The sequence below is a fragment of the Megalobrama amblycephala genome, linkage group LG2 (genome assembly GCF_018812025.1).
Source record: "Megalobrama amblycephala isolate DHTTF-2021 linkage group LG2, ASM1881202v1, whole genome shotgun sequence".
NCBI classification, from domain to species: Eukaryota; Metazoa; Chordata; class Actinopteri; order Cypriniformes; family Xenocyprididae; genus Megalobrama; species Megalobrama amblycephala.
The window spans coordinates 7,646,600-7,670,244 of record NC_063045.1 but is presented as its reverse complement, the minus strand read 5'-3'; the positions used below and the strand labels follow the sequence as shown (position 1 = coordinate 7,670,244).

The window sequence follows — 23,645 nt, the reverse complement described above, 5'->3', positions numbered from 1 at the left end:
AAATAATGGCAGTGTCGTGTTACGTCTGTCGTCATGAAATGACGTATGACTGTCATTACCAATCAAAATGCGTGTTCATTTAAATGCAGTGTGTGGGCTTTTTACACCATTTCTCCTATTTCCATTTACCAAAATTAAATTTTTATTAATGACTACACCCACCCAATCCCTAAACCTAACCTTAGTGATTTATAGTGCATTTACACTTTATGAGCACATGTGTTCCCTGGGATCAAACCCACGATTGCATGATCACATGATTGCATATTGTTATTGCAATGCTATACCAGTTGAGCTACGCGAAACCCGAAACCTGATGCAGATAAAAGGGAACAATGCATTAAAATGAAAGCAAACGCTCCTATGGGTCATAATTCATGAATTAAAATGAAAGTGTCCAGCTGTCGATAGGGGCACCACTTTAGTAAACGCTCCTACGAGACGTATTTCAGGGAAGTGACAAATGACCTATATGGTCGTGTTGGTTGGAGAACATGTTGGTTTATTGGGGTTGGAGCTAAACTCTACAGGACAGTCACACTCCAGGAACAGGATTGGTTGGAATAATCACAAAATTTTTTAAAAATGGTTTAGTGCCTGCCTGGCAGTACAGGGTTTCAAACATTTACCATTAATGGAAAAATGTTTGAAGACCGTTACAACTGACTTCAGCCACAGCCTTAGAAGAAATCAGCTGAAGAAAACATTTAATCTCTCAAAATCTCAGCAGAGGAGGACAAACTCTACAAACAGCATTACCAGCTTCACTAACCAGACTGACTTTATTTCTGTCACACATCTACAGAAGATCTTATTGAGAATTAACAGAGGTTTAGATTAGATTAAAATGTTTAGTTTGAAGTTCATTATGGTGATCAGTGTTTGCTTTAGTTGGCTTTTTGAAAATGAGTTTTTCTCTGGCTGCTGTAATTGTGATTGGTGTGGCAAGAACTGCATGTGATCAGATGATGCTGGTTATGATGATAAAGATATTATCATCATGTAGTGGTCAGATGAACTTATCATATTCAGAATTTTTTGATTATATAAATGTCACATTGTTATTTTCACATTATTGATTATAATAGTCCGATGAAATCTGTCCAGCAGTGTTTTAATGTGAGCGTGCACCAAACATACATACACGCAGACAGGTGGCATCATGTTGCAATGCATTCTGGGTGCATCATAAAAAACTCTTCTATGGCCCCCAGAATGCTGATTATTGATGTCTGAGTGAGTCGGCATATACTTCAATAAGAGCGAGACATCACTTCCGTTGTCAGAGCGCGATCAGACCTTACTAACGAGTGCTGAATGCAGTTGGACATAGTGGTGTATTAGAGTTAAAAAATGATATAAATACTGTTCGGTTTATCACACAAAATGATCGTTTCGTGTCTTAGGACATCAATGTGTCGTCACAAGCTGCAGGGTTTAATTTGGATTTGTCTATGCAAGTTTTATTTACTCTTATAGTAGAAGTTCCCATTCACTCCCATTATTTGATTGACAGACGGCAGCGGTTGGAGTTAAAAATCATCATTTGTGTTCTACTGAAGAAACAAAGTCACCTACATCTTGGATGCCCTGGGGGTAAGCAGATAAACATAAAATTTTCATTTTTGGCTGAACTATCCCTTTAATAAATACGAGGATCCGCATTTGATGTCACATTGTCCTGATGGACTGGTGGCAGCATTTTCATTTAGCGTGCAAGAGGTTCTGGGTTCTAACCCAACCATGTATGATTTTTTTTTTCTCATTAAAACCAAAGATGTTCATTAAGATTGTATATCAAGAGCAGGGATACGTTTATGTGTAGCTATTTTGTTTTGTGATTTCAACCCATAGACTGTAAAAAAATATGGACGTGTGTCCGTGACGTCACCCATAGATTTCTGAACAGCAGTTTTGACGCCTAAATGAGGACGCGGCCATCTTAGCTGCGCGTCACCGCACGTCACTCCCGGATAACTGAAAATGGGCAAAGAAGCGGGAAGGTGGTTTGAGCTGATGTGACTGGTTGCTGAAACCACGCCCGCCTAGCGCGACATGACCATGTTAGCAAGCAAAGGAGCTATCTATCTAGAGATACTATCTAAATTATTAATGGAGATAAGTTTTATCATCAGAAAGTTCTAAAGGTTTACTGTCAATCTACGGTGTTTTTTTAAGATATAGATGCTCCAAAACCAGTAATTTGTGTTGGGTGTGCAAATAACAACATGGAAAATTAAAATGGGACTTCATACCTTTATAATAGAGATCGCGAGATGAATCCAATCTGTGGCACTTGGGTAAAATATAAATGTCCATTGCAAAACAAACAACAAATGAGCCCGTGTCCAAAGTATATTCTTTCAAAATAGTGCAGCAGTTTTAGTTATAATATCCAAGCAGTGCTGTCGGAGTTGTATATCCTCCTGGTATTGTCATTGTAGTAAATCTCACAAACAAAACTTTTTGCCAATGCCACGATCCAACAACATGTGTTCTGTTTCTTCCATATGCATGCACATCTACACAGACACACATCAGTCTTGAATATTATGCAGCAAGCCATATTTTATAATTGTATAAAATAATCGAGCACAAATACGGCTGAGATGCCAAATCCAGCGGCTGGAATTAGCTGAGGTAAAGTGACGGCTCACAGACAGCAGCGGCATCTACCTGTCACTCAAGTGACCACGCCCTTAATTATGCAGAAATTTAAGGCTTAATATAATTTAAAAGAATGAGTTAGAAAAAAATTCACCCCCCTCAGAGTTGTCATGAAGGGCAACATTAGCAGTATAGACCAAAACCACAATTTGAACCAACTTGTAAACATGTTTTTTTCTGCTATAAACTTGGCCAATTTAACATGGGACTCAATGAGATTCTGCTCTCTTTTGGAGCCTGTCCCTAGCGGCCAGTCGATGAATCGCAGTTTAAGTCACTTCCGTATTGGCTTCAGGAGAGACTGGGGGAGGTTGCCGCTTGTTTCAACCTAACAGAGAGTCTCTGCAACAGAGCGATAGATTGAAGCGCTCGTCCGTGTGAACACTGCGCAGTGCACGAGCGCCAAGAGAACACTGTTGCGCCTCTGATACACTCTCAGAAAATAAAGTACATACTTGTACCTAGGGGTACAATGGTACAAAGGTACAAATTTGTACCCTTGTGATTTGTACCTTAAGAGACCAGTTTTGTACCTTTATTTAACAGAACAAAAATTGACCCTTCAAAAAGGGTACAAAATTGGCTTTGACAGCGTACAATCGTTGACTATAATGAGCTAGAACCATTTTATTTAAAGCTAGCAGCTGATTTTATTGCTAAACCACTGACTTATTTATTTAATCTTTCTATTTCTCAGTGCGAACTCCCAAAGATCTGTAAGTCTGCTTTTGTTTCTCCTCTTTTTAAAGGGGGGGATTCATTGCAGTTAAACAATTATAGGCCAATATCTAAACTGTGTGTTTTATCTAAGCTTTTGGAGAAATTAGTAAATGAGCAATTAAAAACTTTTTCTCCTTTTAATCTCCTTTTCAGTCTGGTTTCAGTAAGCAGCATAGCACTGTTACTGCTGCCATGAAAGTGTTTAGTGATATTATAAATGCTTTAGACTGTAAACAAATTTGTTCAGCTCTTTTTCTTGATTTATCGAAGGCTTTTGACACAGTTGATCACGACATCCTTCTAAAAAGACTTGCCATTGTTGGTTTCTCAGATAATGCTATCAAATGGTTTGAAAACTACCTTTCAGTGAGAACACAGTGTGTGTTTTTAAAGGGTTGTACTTCATCTGTTCTGTCAGTCACTAAAGGTGTCCCTCAGGGGTCTGTTTTGGGACCCATTTTATTTTCTTTGTATATAAATAATATTTGTGATAACATTCCCAATGCTATGTACCATCTTTATGCAGACGACACTGCTATTTATTGCTGTGCTTCATCAGCTTCACAAGCTCTTCATTATTTACAGTCAGCATTTGATATTGTTCAGTCTCGACTATGTCAACTTAAACTAGTTTTAAATATAGATAAAACTAAACTAATGATTTTTTCAAATTCTAAAGCTCTATCTTCCTGATATAATATCTTCTCAGGGAGTAAAAATTGAATGTGTTGCGAGTTATAAGTACCTGGGCATTTTATTTGATAATCGATTAACCTTTAAGCCGCACATTGATAAATAACTTTCAGAAATAAAACTTTATTTTCTTTTAGTGCAAGGAAATATTTGGTATCTGCAACCTTTTTACCACTATTGGATTACGGAGATCTGCTTTACATGACTGCCCCAGTACATTATTTAAAAAAACTTGATACTGTTTATCATTGTGCTTTACATTTTATTACTGGTTATAGCTATCAAGCACATCATTGCACTTTATACGATAAGGCTGAGTTGCCATCTTTGTATACTCGAAGAACTTTTAATTGTTATTGTTTTATTTATAAGTCTATCTGTGGTCTAGCTCCATCTTACTTGTCTCTTAGTTTTTCAAACACAAATGTTTGTTACAATCTTCGATCAAACAATTTATTATATCTTAAAGTTCCTTGAGTTCGAACAGAGCTAGGTAAAAAAGGTTTTAAATATAATGCTTCAACTGTTTGGAATACCTTACAAAATGTCTTAAAGCTGAATGTGCTTCCATCACTAAATGCGTTTAAGTTACTTTTAACAGTACTTTTTACTTTTTTTTGTGCTTTATCCTTTGGTAAATTGCTGCTGTGATCCTTGATTGTTTTTTCTTTTCTTTTCTTTTTTTTTTTCTTTTTTGTCTTGATGTGTATTTGTATGTCTACGTTATTGCTGCTGCTTTCTTGGCCAGGTCATTCTTGTAAAAGAGATTTTAATCTCAATGAGTTTTTTAACCTGGTTAAATAAAGAAATGATGATGATGATGATGATGATTAAAATCAGAATTTATTTAAATCCTTTTTATTTTCACATTTTACAACATTTCATTTTAAACACATTTTTAAACATTCCATATGACTCCATCTTACCGGGTGTTAAAAAGTAACACTGAAGCAGTGTTAAAGTTAATGAGATAATTGATTGAGTGATGATTGACAATTAGTGGTGACACCTGATGATAACAAGCAGAATCACTGAAGAAACAACAAGAGAAAAAAAGGTGTTAATTAATGTTTTACAGAATGTTTCATTTCAAGTCACCATGAAAGAGGTCAGCGTTTGCTTTAGTTGAGCTCTTGACTCTTACCTTTCTTGCCATAGCAAATAGCAAGAGCAGCCAGAGAAAAACTGACACTAAAACAGTGAAGAGTTAAACTGCCTAACTGAAGTAAGTGCTGACCTCGATCACGGTGACATCAAAACAAACTTATTTTCAACAAATCATCAACATCTAAACTTCTGGTAATTCTCAATAAGAGCTTCTGTAGGCGTGTAACAGAAATAAAATCAATCTGGTTAGTAATAAGTGAAGCTGGTAATGCTGTTTGTGGAGATGTTTAATCAGATCTTCAGAGATTTAATGTCTTTTATCTTCAGTTGATTTCATTGAAGGCTGTGGCTGAAGTTGTAGTTCTTGTTGTTCCTCTGTCCTTCAGTGATTCTGCTCATTATCACCTAATTATCTCATTAACTCCAGCATGTTTCTGTGTTACATTTAACAGCCTGTAGTGTGCACACTGAGCAGTGTTCATTTCATCTGGGCTAACCCATGTGGGGCCTCCATGGAAACCGTGGACAAAAATGTCTGGGCCCCAGTTAGGCTGCCCAGGTGACACCCATCTGGGCCCCACCATGCTATGTTGGCTGGGGACATTTCTTGTTCATTTTCACAGTTTGTTATAAACAGACAAAAAGCCTTGCAGGTCTTGCAGTGTAAATGCTGCTGTTATTAATGATTATAGAAACAGCAATACTGAAAAGAAACAGAAATCTCTCACTGTTCCTGTCTGAATCACTTTAGCAGTTTTTGGCATTGCTCGAGGATCAGACGAGAGCGCGTCCGCAAACAGCGGCATTTCTGAAGAGAGTGAGGGAAGACTGTGAGGAACTCGTTTGCAGAAAACTCTTATTTGGAGATGCTTTGGGAACATTTTATGCAAATGACCGAGTCTCCCAGCACAGTTTCCAGAGCAAGGAGGAGATACGGGGAGACAGATACTGGAATTTGCCAGAGAACACCAGAATTGACAAGTCCTCTTTCTCTTCATGGATGACATGTGAAAGAGTCTGGAGATGCTGTGGGGAATGTGTAACATCATCCAGCAAAACTGGTTTGGCGGTGGGTCAGTGATGGTCTGGGGAGGAATATCCTTGAGTCTCCCTTAATGCTGTTAGGGAACCACTGGTGTCCGAGCTTTATAATGGCAGTGAACGGGACCAATAAGTCTGAAGCTCAAAAAGTGCATCCATCCATCATAGACGACTCCAGGGGGTTAATAAAGGACTTCTGAAGCGAAGTGATGCATTTGTGTAAGAAAAATATCCATATTTAACGTAAGGTGGTCTGGCAGAAGCGAAATATTTTACTTTATAACTTGTTAAATATGGATATTTTTTTACACAAATGCTTCGCTTCACTTCAGAAGGACTTTATTAACCCCCTGGAGTCATGTGGAGTACACGTTTATGATGGATGGATGCACTTTTTTGAGCTTCAAACATGTTGGACCCGTTCACTGCCATTATAAAGGAGATTTATTAATATAACTCTGTGTTCATCAGAAAGAAGAAAGTCATACACACCTATGATGGCTTGAGGGAGAGTAAAGTTTTGGGAAAATTTTAATCAATTTGAACTAATCCTTTAATTCTTTGGAGCAGTATATATTTAGGCTACATGTTTTTGTGTATTATTTAAATTACTTAAAAATGAACTATATTAAATTTGAATGAGTTGAAATTGCTCAAGTTGAAATTTCACTAGTATTGGTCCCAACTACTGAAATCTTGGTATTGTGACACTATTTCTCTCTGAGTGATGAGAGTTTCTTCCAGTTTCCCATCTTCAATTTCTATTTTAATGAAAGCATTAAAATAATAAATGTTACATTGGCTATCATTGGCAGGCTCATCATGATTAGGTGACGAGTCGCTGATAGTCTTCAGAGTGTCAACCAGAGGACGAATCTGCAACACCATTAGCCTGTGAATAAAAAAACAGATTCACAGAAGGTAAAAGAAATAAACAGGATTGATGTTTGTTACACAAGAAATGTATCTAAAATGTAAGATGTTTCTTTTCACATTTATTAAAATAATTAATCTTTCCTAAACAACCTGCACATCGAAATGCTTGAAATATCGTATTGGCAAGTATTAAAGAGCAGTGCTACTCTTACTTGCTTTTCTAATAAAGTTGTACTTTCTGTTTTTATATTTTTTTGTCATTTAGATTATTTGGGAATCATTAATGTTTTTCTTCAGTTGTAAGATAAAATTGTTATATCCTGATTCCAGACCAGTGTCATATTAGCCTATGGTAAATAAATAAAATTATGATAATACATACATTTTTCTAATTATATAATAATATAAAATGTATTCATGCCACTGTTCTTTTATAAAGTAATAGAGTATGAGAGCAGCGCTGTCTTGAAGAGTCAGATATTATTATTTCTGAAACAAAACATAATCGCACACAAACATTTAATCAGCTCACAGACCTGAATCTGTTTTGTAGTCAGACTCAGTGTTCACAGTATCTCACCTGATTGTTACACCTGGTCCTGTTACCATTTTGAGGAATAACATCAAACTCAATTAAACACACATTACTTTGGTTAGAGCAAAAAAAGAAGAAAAAAAATTACAAAAAAGTTTTAAAGAATATTCATATTTCCATCTTATTAAACCATCTGTATGTTACACTCACCTCTTCTTGCTTGACGCTTGCAACAGTAAATTAAACCAGCAGCGATCAGCAAAACAACAACAGCAACAAATATTCCTGCTACAACAGCTGGAGACAGACCTGAATCTGAAATAATTCAGACAGACAGTCATTATTTTTTAGAAAATGACTGAGAAAAAAACTTTTCTTTTACACATTGGTAATCAGTTGTACATTGATTTAACTGATAGATGGCTCCATCTGGTGGGTTTTTGAAGAACAGCAGCTAAAACAGCATCACAGCACTGTGAGATCAACTGGAAATATCAGCACAGAAAAACTGACTATTGAATATATTTTTCATGCTTTAAATTTACAAACTAATTTTTATTGTATGCTAATAATATGAGCATATCATTACTATGAACTTATTTCTTTAGAGTTCACTAAAAACATTTTAGATAAAGAGATTTTCACTGCATCAGCAACTACACAATCACTATCTGTTAAATAAAACAACACACAGCATATCATCAATGTCTCTTTATCTTCTCCTGAACCTAAGCACAGGCTCTACTCTTCAGCACAATGGTGACCCACAAAACTCAATTTTACAGTAAACTACAACAGTGTTGCCAGTTTATTACTGTTTTTTAACTTACAGTTTGTAACTGTTAAAATACATTTTGTGGGTGTGTCTTTTTATCTTACACCTTTAACCCTTTCAACCCCACAGGAACATCCTCTAGTGTCCACACTACAGAGTAAAAGTAACATTGACGCTGTGTTGCAGTGAGATAATTAATAATAGTTTTCTACAGTATATTACTGTTTTAATGGAAAATTGTTTATTACTGTCAGAATTCTGCCATTTTTCTACAGCAAGGTCTAACATTGTAATATATTATCTCAAACTATAATATTATTAATCAATTAAAAAATGCACATGTAGCAGAGGTGTAAAGTCTCGTGGTCAGAAAGTAAAAGTCCTGCCATATGTTTATTCCACACATGAACTCAGCCACCTGATTTCAGTGTTAAACTCTCCTGGAAGTATATGTGACCACACTCAAGAGTGTTAAAGTGTACAAATAAGAGTGTTAAATGAACACTGAAGCAGTGATAAAGTTAATGAGAAATTAATTGAGTGATGATTGAGCATTATTGAAGACACCTGATGATAACAAGCAGAATCACCAAAGGAGAAAATCACAATTTTTAAGTCACCATCATTGTGATTAGTGTTTTTATTCTGCTTGTTATCATCAGGTGTTTTCAATAATGGTCAATCATCACACAATTAATCACATAATTATCACATTAACTTTATCACTCTTACTTTTACACTTTAACCCTTTTGAGTGTGGTCGCACATATACTCCCAGGAGAGTTAATTTAACAATCTCCCATCAAGAACATCATCATACACAGTGAATCTGTCGGACGATTCATTGATTTCAGCTATTAAAGTGTTTCTATTTTCAAACCACCACTGAATCACATCATCATCCTTCATTTCAGTAAGATCAGAGTTTAGAGTGACTGAATCTCCCTCCTTCACTGGCACAAACTTCACTCCTGCATCACCTGAAGAACAGAGTTTTTCACAGATTAAAGGTTTAAAATCACTTGATGTTGGTTTGATCAAGCTCCATTAAAATCCTTTTAATCATTTAAATGTGAAGTGATAATATTTTGCAGCAGTTAAAAATACAAAACATGCTGACTAAAATGTGAAATAATTAAACAAATTTTGTATGGATCAATAACTTTTAAAAAGAGAGATAGGGTGTTATTTCACAGCGAAATCAGAGTTCAGTTATTTCATTAAGAGAATAACAGTGAATGTTGATCCTTTCTGACTAAATTAACCAGCAATTTATTACATGGGATCAGAACAGAAGTAACTGAAGTCATGAAAACACATTTTAAATTCACCAACCAGACACCACAAACTACAATGTCAGCAATTTAGGTCATTTTTACAATGAATTTTACAACAATGCATTGTATTCATGTTTTTACTGTAAATGCAAATGCATTATGGGACATTTATGGACAGTCCTGTAATATTATTGTAAATGCACTGTACATACATTTTGTGGGTGTGTCTTTTTATCTTACACCTTTAATCCTTTCAACCCCACAGGAACATCCTCTAGTGTCCACACTACAGAGTAAAAGTAACATTGACGCTGTGTTGCAGTGAGATAATTAAGTTAATATTTAAGTGATGATTGAGCATTAATGATGAACACCTGCTGTTAACAAGCAGAACCACTGAAAAGAGGAACAAGAACGGAATAAATATGAGCAGAAACTACAACTGTCTTCCAGCCATTACACATTATTAAACTTATTACTGACCAGTTTCACTTTATTTCTACAGAAGATCTTATTGAGAATTAACAGAAGTTTAGATGTTGATGTTTTGTTGAAAATGTTTGGTTTGATGTCACCATTAACTGTTACGTAACCGTCGGGATCATTAATATGTACACCCCCAATATTTGCATATACCAGCCCATGTTCAAGGCATTAGACAAGGGCAGCTAGTATTAACGTCTGGATCTGTGCACAGCTGAATCATCAGACTAGGTAAGCAAGCAAGGACAACAGCGAAAAATGGCAGATGGAGCAATAATAACTGACATGATCCATGATAGCATGATATTTTTAGTGATATTTGTAAATTGTCTTTCTACATGTTTCGTTAGCATGTTGCTAATGTACTGTTAAATGTGGTTAAAGTTACCATCGTTTCTTACTGTATTCACGGAGACGAGAGCCATCGTTATTTTCATTTTTAAACATTTGCAGTCTGTATAATGCATAAACACAACTTCACTCTTTATAAATCTCTCCAACAGTGTGTAATGTTAACTTTAGCCTGTTAGCCATGGAGAATACTATTAAACTCATTCGGAATCAAATGTAAACATCCAAATAAATACTATACTCACATTATCCGACGCATGCATGCATGCAGCATGAATGATGAACATTTTGTAAAGATCCATTTAAAGGGTTATATTAGCTGTGTGAACTTTGTTTATGCTGGTTAAGGCAGTCGAGAGTGGGGGAGCGAGAGATTTAAAGGGGCCGCGTGCTGAATCGGTGAATACATAATTATGGCTAAAAAAAAAAATCTATGGGGTATTTTGAGCTGAAACTTCACAGACACATTCAGGGGACACCTTAGACTTATATTACATCTTTTGAAAAGGGGTTCTAGGGCACCTTTAATTCTCAACAAGAACTTCTGTACATGTATGAAAGAAATAATGTCAAACTGGTTTGTGAACTGGTTTCACACTCAGTGTGGCTGAAGTCAGTTGTAGTTCTTGTGTTTCTGCTCGTCTCTTCTCTTTTTTCTGGTCTTGTTTCTCTGTTCTTCAGTGATTCTGCTAATCAGGTGTTCATCAGTGTCTGAATTCACTCACTTCTTTTCATTCACTCTGTCAAGTGGACTATATTAGTGAACTAATGTAGGGAATAGTGAATGAGGGGTGTGATTTGAACACAGCCTCTGAGTGTCGACTTTGAGCGATGTTAACTCACAGTATATTCCTGTAGGCTATTTTCTCGAAAATGACAAATATTACCCAGAATACAGTGTTTTCTACAGTATATTACTGTTTTAATGGAAAATTGTTTATTACTGTCAGAATTCTGCCATTTTTCTACAGCAAGGTCTAACATTGTAATATATTATCTCAAACTATAATATTATTAATCAATTAAAAATGCGCATGTAGCAGAGGTGTAAAGTCTCGTGGTCAGAAAGTAAAAGTCCTGCCATATGTTTATTCCACACATGAACTCAGCCAGCTGATTTCAGTGTTAAACTCTCCTGGGAGTACATGTGACCACACTCAAGAGTGTTAAAGTGTACAAATAAGAGTGTTAAATGAACACTGAAGCAGTGATAAAGTTAATGAGAAATTAATTGAGTGATGATTGAGCATTATTGAAGACACCTGATGATAACAAGCAGAATCACCAAAGGAGAAAATCACAATTTTTAAGTCACCATCATTGTGATTAGTGTGTTTTTATTCTGCTTGTTATCATCAGGTGTTTTCAATAATGGTCAATCATCACACAATTAATCACATAATTATCACATTAACTTTATCACTCTTACTTTTACACTTTAACCCTTTTGAGTGTGGTCGCACATATACTCCCAGGAGAGTTAATTTAACAATCTCCCATCAAGAACATCATCATATACAGTGAATCTGTCGGACGATTCATTGATTTCAGCTATTAAAGTGTTTCTATTTTCAAACCACCACTGAATCACATCATCATCCTTCATTTCAGTAAGATCAGAGTTTAGAGTGACTGAATCTCCCTCCTTCACTGGCACAAACTTCACTCCTGCATCACCTGAAGAACAGAGTTTTTCACAGATTAAAGGTTTTAAATCACTTGATGTTGGTTTGATCAAGCTCCATTAAAATCCTTTTAATCATTTAAATGTGAAGTGATAATATTTTGCAGCAGTTAAAAATACAAAACATGCTGACTAAAATGTGAAATAATTAAACAAATTTTGTATGGATCAATAACTTTTAAAAAGAGAGATAGGGTGTTATTTCACAGCGAAATCAGAGTTCAGTTATTTCATTAAGAGAATAACAGTGAATGTTGATCCTTTCTGACTAAATTAACCAGCAATTTATTACATGGGATCAGAACAGAAGTAACTGAAGTCATGAAAACACATTTTAAATTCACCAACCAGACACCACAAACTACAATGTCAGCAATTTAGGTAATTTTTACAATGAATTTTACAACAATGCATTGTATTCATGTTTTTACTGTAAATGCAAATGCATTATGGGACATTTATGGACAGTCCTGTAATATTATTGTAAATGCACTGTACATACATTTTGTGGGTGTGTCTTTTTATCTTACACCTTTAATCCTTTCAACCCCACAGGAACATCCTCTAGTGTCCACACTACAGAGTAAAAGTAACATTGACGCTGTGTTGCAGTGAGATAATTAAGTTAATATTTAAGTGATGATTGAGCATTAATGATGAACACCTGCTGTTAACAAGCAGAACCACTGAAAAGAGGAACAAGAACAGAATAACTATGAGCAGAAACTACAACTGTCTTCCAGCCATTACACATTATTAAACTTATTACTGACCAGTTTCACTTTATTTCTACAGAAGATCTTATTGAGAATTAACAGAAGTTTAGATGTTGATGTTTTGTTGAAAATGTTTGGTTTGATGTCACCATTAACTGTTACGTAACCGTCGGGATCATTAATATGTACACCCCCAATATTTGCATATACCAGCCCATGTTCAAGGCATTAGACAAGGGCAGCCAGTATTAACGTCTGGATCTGTGCACAGCTGAATCATCAGACTAGGTAAGCAAGCAAGGACAACAGCGAAAAATGGCAGATGGAGCAATAATAACTGACATGATCCATGATAGCATGATATTTTTAGTGATATTTGTAAATTGTCTTTCTACATGTTTCGTTAGCATGTTGCTAATGTACTGTTAAATGTGGTTAAAGTTACCATCGTTTCTTACTGTATTCACGGAGACGAGAGCCATCGTTATTTTCATTTTTAAACATTTGCAGTCTGTATAATGCATAAACACAACTTCACTCTTTATAAATCTCTCCAACAGTGTGTAATGTTAACTTTAGCCTGTTAGCCATGGAGAATACTATTAAACTCATTCGGAATCAAATGTAAACATCCAAATAAATACTATACTCACATTATCCGACGCATGCATGCATGCAGCATGAATGATGAACATTTTGTAAAGATCCATTTAAAGGGTTATATTAGCTGTGTGAACTTTGTTTATGCTGGTTAAGGCAGTCGAGAGTGGGGGAGCGAGAGATTTAAAGGGGCCGTGTGCTGAATCGGTGCATATATAATTATGGCTAAAAAAAAAAAATCTATGGGGTATTTTGAGCTGAAACTTCACAGACACATTCAGGGGACACCTTAGACTTATATTACATCTTTTGAAAAGGGGTTCTAGGGCACCTTTAATTCTCAACAAGAACTTCTGTACATGTATGAAAGAAATAATGTCAAAGTGGTTTGTGAACTGGTTTCACACTCAGTGTGGCTGAAGTCAGTTGTAGTTCTTGTGTTTCTGCTCGTCTCTTCTCTTTTTTCAGGTCTTGTTTCTCTGTTCTTCAGTGATTCTGCTAATCAGGTGTTCGTCAGTGTCTGAATTCACTCACTTCTTTTCATTCACTCTGTCAAGTGGACTATATTAGTGAACTAATGTAGGGAATAGTGAATGAGGGTATAGGGTGTGATTTGAACACAGCCTCTGAGTTTCGACTTTGAGCGATGTTAACTCACAGTATATTCCTGTAGGCTATTTTCTCGAAAATGACAAATATTACCCAGAATGCAGTGTTTTCTACAGTATATTACTGTTTTAATGGAAAATTGTTTATTACTGTCAGAATTCGGCCATTTTTCTACAGCAAGGTCTAACATTGTAATATATGATCTCAAACTATAATATTATTAATCAATTAAAAATGCGCATGTAGCAGAGGTGTAAAGTCTCGTGGTCAGAAAGTAAAAGTCCTGCCATATGTTTATTCCACACATGAACTCAGCCAGCTGATTTCAGTGTTAAACTCTCCTGGAAGTATATGTGACCACACTCAAGAGTGTTAAAGTGTACAAATAAGAGTGTTAAATGAACACTGAAGCAGTGATAAAGTTAATGAGAAATTAATTGAGTGATGATTGAGCATTATTGAAGACACCTGATGATAACAAGCAGAATCACCAAAGGAGAAAATCACAATTTTTAAGTCACCATCATTGTGATTAGTGTGTGTTTATTCTGCTTGTTATCATCAGGTGTTTTCAATAATGGTCAATCATCACACAATTAATCACATAATTATCACATTAACTTTATCACTCTTACTTTTACACTTTAACCCTTTTGAGTGTGGTCGCACATATACTCCCAGGAGAGTTAATTTAACACTGGAGTTTTTGCTGTCCTCCTGGGTGAAAAACTAAACTAATTAGGAAATCCAGATGATTGGAACAAAATACTGAGGAGGAATTTAACTTTTTGAATCTGGACTTTACGCCTCTGATAAGTAGTTGGTAAAAACAAAAATATTTTCAGAATAGTGCAATTGATCTCTACTCACCATAGACAGAAACACTGAACATTTTTAATAATGGCGATGGTCCTATCAATCGTTTGTAATGTCCAGCATGTTCAGTTGTGATGTTTGTGATGGTCAGAGATCCAGTTTGATTGTCCAGCTTCAGTCTGTCTTTGAATCTTCCATCAAGAACATCATCATATACAGTGATGCTGTCGGCCAGTTTATTGCCATCAGCTATTAAAGTGTTTCCAAACATCCACTGAATCCGATCATCATTTATTTCAGTAAGATCGGAGTCTAGAGTGACTGAATCTCCCTCCGTCACTGATATTTGATCTGTATCACCAAACAGAAACAGAGTTTGTAGCAGAGAGAGACTTTTAAATAACTTTATGACTGTTTATAAAAGTAAATAATTTGATATTCAAATTTCAAGAATATCATAAAACAAACAACAACAAAAAAAAAAACATAAAAGAAGCAAAATGGTGTTTGGATTAATATCGCGTCCGGTGATTAAAACATAAGATGGTGAAACAAATATTGAACTCACCAATAAAAGTGAGATAGAAACTCTTTCTCACACTGTTGATCAGTAGTCTATAATATCCTTCATGTTCAGTTCTGGTGTTTGTGATGGTCAGAGATCCAGTTTGATTGTCCAGTTTCAGTCTGTCTCTGAATCTCCCATCAAGAACATCATCATATACAGTGAATCTGTCGGACGATTCATTGATTTCAGCTATTAAAGTGTTTCTATTTTCAAACCACCACTGAATCACATCATCATCCTTCATTTCAGTAAGATCAGAGTTTAGAGTGACTGAATCTCCCTCCTTCACTGGCACAAACTCCACTCCTGCATCACCTGAAGAACAGAGTTTTTCACAGATTAAAGGTTTAAAATCACTTGATGTTGGTTTGATCAAGCTCCATTAAAATCCTTTTAATCATTTAAATGTGAAGTGATAATATTCTGCAGCAGTTAAAAATACAAAACATGCTGACTAAAATGTGAAATAATTAAACAAATTTTGTATGGATCAATAACTTTTAAAAAGAGAGATAGGGTGTTATTTCACAGCGAAATCAGAGTTCAGTTATTTCATTAAGAGAATAACAGTGAATGTTGATCCTTTCTGACTAAATTAACCAGCAATTTATTACATGGGATCAGAACAGAAGTAACTGAAGTCATGAAAACACATTTTAAATTCACCAACCAGACACCACAAACTACAATGTCAGCAATTTAGGTAATTTTTACAATGAATTTTACAACAATGCATTGTATTCATGTTTTTACTGTAAATGCAAATGCATTATGGGACATTTATGGACAGTCCTGTAATATTATTGTAAATACACTGTAGAAGCATAATTTAACAGTCATCACATAGTATATGGTCCCTTTCTAAATAGTGTTAAAATAACACTGAAGCAGAGTTAAAGTTAGATAATTATGCAAAATAATTACAGGTGCTGGTTCATATAATTAGAATATCATCGAAAAGTTGATTTATTTCACTAATTCCATTCAAAAAGTGAAACTTGTATATTATATTCATTCATTACACACAGACTGATATATTTTCAAATGTTTATTTCTTTTAATTTTGATGATTATATGACAACTAAGGAAAATCCTAAATTCAGTATCTCAGAAAATTAGAATATTGTGAAAAGGTTCAATATTGAAGACACCTGGTGCCACACTCTAATCAGCTAATTAACTCAAAACACCTGCAAAGGCCTTTAAATGCTCTCTCAGTCTAGTTCTGTAGGCTACACAATCATGGGGAAGACTGCTGACTTAACAGTTGTCCAAAAGACGACCACTGACACCTTGCACAAGGAGGGCAAGACACAAAAGGTCATTGCAAAAGAGGCTGGCTGTTCACAGAGCTCTGTGTCCAAGCACATTAATAAAGAGGCGAAGGGAAGGAAAAGATGTGGTAAAAAAAGTGTACAAGCAATAGGGATAACCGCACCCTGGAGAGGATTGTGAAACAAAACCCATTCAAAAATGTGGGGGAGATTCACAAAGAGTGGACTGCAGCTGGAGTCAGTGCTTCAAGAACCACTACGCACAGACGTATGCAAGACATGGGTTTCAGCTGTCGCATTCCTTGTGTCAAGCCACTCTTGAATAACAGACAGCGTCAGAAGCGTCTTAAGACAAAAAGGACTGGACTGCTGCTGAGTGGTCCAAAGTTATGTTCTCTGATGAAAGTAAATTTTACATTTCCTTTGGAAATCAGGGTCCCAGAGTCTGGAGGAAGAGAGGAGAGGCACACAGTCCACGTTGCTTGAGGTCCAGTGTAAAGTTTCCACAGTCATTGATGGTTTGGGGTGCCATGTCATCTGCTGGTGTTGGTCCACTGTGTTTTCTGAGGTCCAAGGTCAACGCAGCCGTATACCAGGAAGTTTTAGAGCACTTCATGCTTCCTGCTGCTGACCAACTTTATGGAGATGCAGATTTCATTTTCCAACAGGACTTGGCACCTGCACACAGTGCCAAAGCTACCAGTACCTGGTTTAAGGACCATGGTATCCCTGTTCTTAATTGGCCAGCAAAATCTATGAGGTATTGTGAAGAGGAAGATGCGCGATACGCCAGACCCAACAATGCAGAAGAGCTGAAGGCCACTATCAGAGCAACCTGGGCTCTCATAACACCTGAGCAGTGCCACAGACTGATCGACTCCATGCCACGCCGCAAAAATCCATAATGTATTTTTTTTTTTTTTTTTTTTTTTAAATATCAGAATATGATCTGTGGCAAGAAAGTATTACTGGTGAATGTAATATTTTAATAATGAATAACCACTTTTGGTCAAGAACAAGGTTAGTAAACTACTCTGCTTTGTGAAGCAAAAAAACTATATCACTTGATCATTTTGTTTCTGGTTTCTTTGCAACAATTGATGTGTTTTGGCTAATACTGTTACAAAGACCACAAAAAGCCAAGAGTCAAGACTGCCCAACTAAAGGAAACACTGACCACCAAAATGGTGAGCAAACATTTTCAATAAAACATCAACATCTAAACCTCTGTTAATTCTCAAAAAGATCTTCTGCTGAGATCTTGAGAGATTTATTGTCTTCTTTTATCTTCAGTTGATTTCAGGCTGTGTGGCTTTAAGTCAGTTGTAGTTGTGTTTCATTTTTTGATTCAATGCCACTACCATTGATTTTTTATTGAAATTTCAATATTTTTTCAACATTAACGTTGACACATTAACATTGATTTAACATTATTTCGATCATTGCTTGCTATCTGGGATAGAATTTCAAAAATATTGATACAAAAATTTTAACATTTTTCTAGTCTGCATTTACATTGCATATTATTATTATTATTATCGCATAACAGCTTTACAAAAACCCATTTATCTTGTTTTCATCAATACACAGTTATCATATCTTTTGTTTATATGAACAGCTATCAATACACATCTTTTGTTTATATGAACAGCTATCATTCCTAATTATATTTGTTAAGATGTGCATCAGAGGGATAACAAAATATTAAATAACAATAAAATATTTTAATAATATATGTTGTTTTATAGGTGTATAGTGTCGATTTGACAGTGGTTTCAATTGTTTTATTAACAAAGTTTGTTTGTAACATTTAGAATGTTTATAAAGAAAATGATCTACCCAATAATCTCGAGAGAAGGCCTATATTCAAAGCTGACTCACCTACGTTTTCTCAACAGTTTTTTGCATCTTTCCACCACATTTTACAGGTTTGGAAAAAAACATGATCATTTTGTGTGAACTATCCCTAGTATAAATATGTTAATATTTAACCTTAGTGCACTGATAGCTGCATTAATATTAACCATATAAACAACAAATAGTGAAAAAAATAATAAATAATAATCTGTATTTCATTTTTTTTTTTTTATTATTATTAGTGATGCACCTATTTTGATTGGCCAATAGAAGCAAATTGGCCTATTCTGATACTGGTTGCAGATTTTTTTAAAGCAAATTTATTTGTTTTTGTTCAAAAAATATGTGTAGCTCTTTGATATTAGAGCAAACACTGGATTTTTATCACAGTCCCAACAAAGATGTTAGGCACATGAGCATGATCAGTTGTTTTTCATTTAACTTATTGTGTAATTTCAAGATTAACAGCAAAAACAGCCTGGTCTTACTTTAGCTTTGAGAAATTATGCTACATAAAGACACCTGTACAAAACACAATCAGCAGACGGACTGAATGAAATGCAAATTCACTCTCTGACAGTAGATGGCGCTTATGGAACAGCAGTGATATAGCGTTTCCATGGTTACCACAGCAGCGCTGCGCTTGAGATAAGAGGAAAAGCCATCAAAACTTTTCTTTTAAGATTTAAAGTTTGTAAAGTACACCAAGAAATTGACTTTATAAAACATTATTTAACGCATGATTAAGTGGATGTTAATTCTATGAGGATTTTGTGTTATTTTTCAAAGGCCTAATAAATTCTTATAAATTTTAAACGTACACTGTTAGACCTTGCCAGGCTTTTTTACGCCAGACCCAACAATACTGAAGAGCTGTAACACTGTTGCCAGTAATTTACTATTGATTATTCAGTTATTTACTGTAATCTACAGTATGTTACTGTAAAGATACCATGCACTAAATTAAAACTCGTGTTACCTCATTTCATTTGCAGAAACCAACTGCCTCAAATTGTCAGAGAGCCATTCAAATTTACAAACTAATTTTTATTATATGCTAATAATATGAGCATATTATTACTATGAACTTATTTAAAGTTCAATAAAAAAAATTTAAATAAAAAGATTTTCACTGCACCAGCATTCTACACAGTCACCATCTGTTAAATAAAACAACACACAGCATATCATCAATGTCTCTTGATCTTCTCCTGAACCTAAGCACAGGCTCTACTCTTCAGCACAATGGTGACGTGCAAAACTCAATTTTACAGTAAACTACTGGCAACAGTGTTGCCAATATATAACTGTTTTTTAACTTACAGTTTGTTACTGTTAAAATAACATTTTGTGGGTGTGTCTTTTTATCTTACACCTTTAACCCTTTCAACTCCACAGGAACATCCTCGAGTGTCCTCACACTGTTGGAAATAAATGTAAATTTACAGGTAATGGTCTGTATTTTTTTTACAGTTTATCTATGTTTTTTTTCTGACAGTATTTTTCTGTTTTTAAACGGACATTTTCTGGCGCCCCTGCTGCCAGAAAATTACCGTTTTTTTACGGGATTTTTTTTTTTACAGTGCACTACAGAGTAAAGCCTCGGGTATACTTCACTTTCCGCGCCCGGACGCGTCACGCGCGCAGTCGCATCCGCGCAAGTTTCAAAGTATACTAACCACGGTTGCACGCGGATGACCGAGTTCGACACATGCGCAGTAAAATTTTTCTATACTCTTTATCAGACATCGTGTCATCAACCGAACATTCGTCTCAAAATTTGGGCTGCACACGGACGGGGTGTGCGGCTGGCCGCAAGCCCTCCGCATGACGAAAATTACGTCATGCGGATGGTGCGCGGACAGTGCACGAATGCGGATGGCAGAAGTATACCCGGGGCTTAAAAGTAACATTGACACTGTGTTGCAGTGAGATAATTAAGTTAATATTTAAGTGATGATTGAGCATTAATGATGAACACCTGCTGTTAACAAGCAGAACCACTGAAAAGAGGAACAAGAACGGAAAAAAAATACGAGCAGAAACTACAACTGTCTTCCAGCCATTACACATTATGACACTTATTACTGACCAGTTTAACTTTATTTCTACAGAAGATCTTATTGAGAATTAACAGAAGTTTAGATGTTGATGTTTTGTTGAAAATGTTTGTTTGTTTTGTTTCCATTAAAACAGTAATATACTGTATAAAACAATGCATTCTGGGTCATATTTGTAATTTTCGAGAAAATAGCCTACAGGAATATACTGTGAGTTAACATCGCTCAAAGTCGACACTCAGAGGCTGTGTTCAAATCACACCCTATGAAATGAAATGTGAATGAAAAGAAGTGAGTGAATTCAGACACTGATGAACACCTGATTAGCAGAATCACTGAAGGACAGAGAAACAAGACAAGAAAAAAAGAGAAGAGACCCCGTGTAGCACCTCTTTGGCATTGTTTTGCTTTGATATAATGGATATATATATATATATATATATATATATATATATATATATATATATATATATATATTCCATTATATCAAAGCAAAACATATATATATATATATATATATATATATATATATATATATATATATATACACACACACACACACACACACACACTTTAACCATTCTTAAGGTGCTCTATGTAAGTTTTTGACTGTATTAAAGCATAAAATTACCATAATATGTTTGCTGATATTTATTAAATTAGTAAACATGCTAAGTTCACATACTCGTTTATCTGAAAACTCATTGCTACAGCCAGTTATTTTACTTTGAAATTTGCTTTCCATGTCAGAATTTCTGTTTTTGTTTTGGTCTGTGCAAGACCACAAGCTGCATATTAAAACACGATATAAACTCATCATAAATCAATAAATCAAGAAAGCAATATTTTGAATATGGACTGCAGTACCCATTTCAACCACTAGCTGTCATTCTTACATAAAGCACTTTTTTTTTTTTTTTTTTAACAGACATGATGTAAACTTTGGATGTAAAATTGTTTTGCCAGAGATGTGTTATTATGTAGTTAATTTGATAGAGGGAAACAAGATATATTCAAGTTTCAGTAGGTTCTTCAGACATTTTTCTTTAAACACAAGTATCAGCTGTTTGCTGTTTTCTCATTTTGTTGTGTTTATTGTTGACAGGACGTGCAGCACATAACTGACATATCTAAGCAAACACATAATCTTTTTTTTTTTTACCACTAATAAGCGAAGAACGAAAAAGAACTTCGCCGTGAATATAACAAATCCAATACGTTACTCTACTTTTCAGTCATACCCATCAACAATATGAAAACAATAGAAAAATAAGCCAAAACAGACATTTTAGGAAATTTAGAAATCCAGGTCAGGACGGAAAAAGAGGACGTTCGTTCACCCTAGTTACAGCTGTTTAGAGACATTGGAAATTAAACTTTAAGATCCATTTGTAACGATTGTTGTCTTCAGCGTAGCCTATAGGAACGGTCCCACCCAACCCGCATTCCAGACCGGAGACGCTGGATCGAATCCCGCTCGGAGCGGAGAGAGGATCTGAAGGGTTAGCCTACATATTCAGCACATATATACTGGTGTGAGCCAGTTCTCCAGATAAATGTGCCGAAAAACTATTTAGTCATTGCTGTTTTTTTAAGGAAGAATAAGTTTAACAAGTAACTAAGTGTCTTACCGTGAACGATGAATGCAAACACTGCAAACAAACAAACAATATCCTTAGTTTTCAGCATGTCTGCAACAATAGCCTCCGTGGAGCCGTTTCACATTTTCTTGCTTCTCAGAAACGGGAGGAGTAATTATTGGAAAACCTTTTCTTTTTTTACTTCAAAAATACAAATACAAATTACGCAACAGTAAAAGATACAGAAAAATACCATTGTAAAACATTTAAATAAATGTACAAAGGAAAAAGATTATGACCAGCAATTTCCATATCTTTTTCCTTTGTACATTTAAAGGTCCCGTTCTTCGTGATCCCATGTTTCAAACTTTAGTTAGTGTGTAATGTTGTTGTTACAGTATAAATAAAATCTGTAAAATTTTAAAGCTCAAAGTTCAATGCCAAGCGAGATATTTTATTTAACAGAAGTCGCCTACATCGAACGGCCAGTTTGGACTACATCCCTCTACTCCTTCTTTAATGACGTCACTAAAACAGTTTTTTGACTAACCTCCGCCCACAGGAATACACAAGAGTTGCGTTTGTAGAGTGTGTTTGTCGCCATGTCGTCGAAACGCTGTTATTTTCATCCCGCAGTCCAATCACCGGGTCTGATTCCGGCTCAAATTGATAGGGTAAAATTAAAGACATGTTTACAATAACACTGAGCGCGTGCATCTCCACGTTATGGTAAGAGGCGTGACCTTTCCGGGCAAGATGCGCTCAGAGCTGTCGAATCACAACACAGGAACCGCTGGCACAATCAGAACTCGTTACGTATTTCTGAAGGAGGGACTTCATAGAACAAGGAAGTCATCAGCCCGTTTTTATGACAGTGGAAACAGCGGTATACAGATAAGTAAATTATGTGAAAAATACTGTTTTTTTACACGCGAAACATGAACACATGTTATATTGCACACTATAAACACAATCAAAGCTTCAAAAAAACACGAAAAACGGGACCTTTAAATGTTTTACAATGGTATTTTTCTGTATCTTTTACTGTTGCGTAATTTGTATTTTTGAAGTAAAAAAAGAAAAAGTTTTCCAATAATTACTCCAATAATACTCCAAACAATAGTTTTCCAATAATTAATTAGAAAGTATAGAATAAAATATTAAAAATATTTAAAAAAAACTTTCTTTAAGTGTGAGATTGAATAAGTTTTTAAATTAAGATGCATCATTCCAGAATTTTAACCTATAGGTTTTGGTTCATTTTTAATGGACACACATTTATATTCAATTTTAAATATTTTGATAATATAATTTTAAACAGGGTATTCTTTTAATCATTTTTGAAAGTTACCACTT

At 35.2% G+C, this 23,645-nt stretch overlaps 2 protein-coding genes across 5 annotated transcripts in view; one reads left to right on the top strand and one right to left on the bottom strand.

The window, feature by feature from the left end:
* LOC125263394 overlaps positions 1-23,645 on the top strand; it is a 105,152-nt gene that overhangs the window by 19,375 nt on the left and 62,132 nt on the right. The gene's annotated exons all lie outside the window — the stretch shown is intronic.
* Positions 6,633-22,509, bottom strand: LOC125263386. Of its 4 annotated transcripts, none has more exons than XM_048182410.1 (5): positions 22,341-22,509; positions 15,519-15,833; positions 15,005-15,301; positions 7,850-7,954; positions 6,633-7,703 (listed from the first exon to the last, which is right to left on the bottom strand). In XM_048182410.1, the coding sequence occupies exons 1-5, from the start codon at positions 22,396-22,398 to the stop codon at positions 7,681-7,683; spliced, it is 798 nt and encodes a 265-aa protein (XP_048038367.1). In that variant the 5' UTR covers positions 22,399-22,509; the 3' UTR covers positions 6,633-7,680. The 4 variants fall into 4 exon arrangements, with proteins under 4 accessions (XP_048038367.1, XP_048038368.1, XP_048038366.1 ...); XM_048182411.1 differs by having other exon boundaries at positions 6,633-7,120; positions 22,341-22,508; XM_048182409.1 differs by having other exon boundaries at positions 6,633-7,954.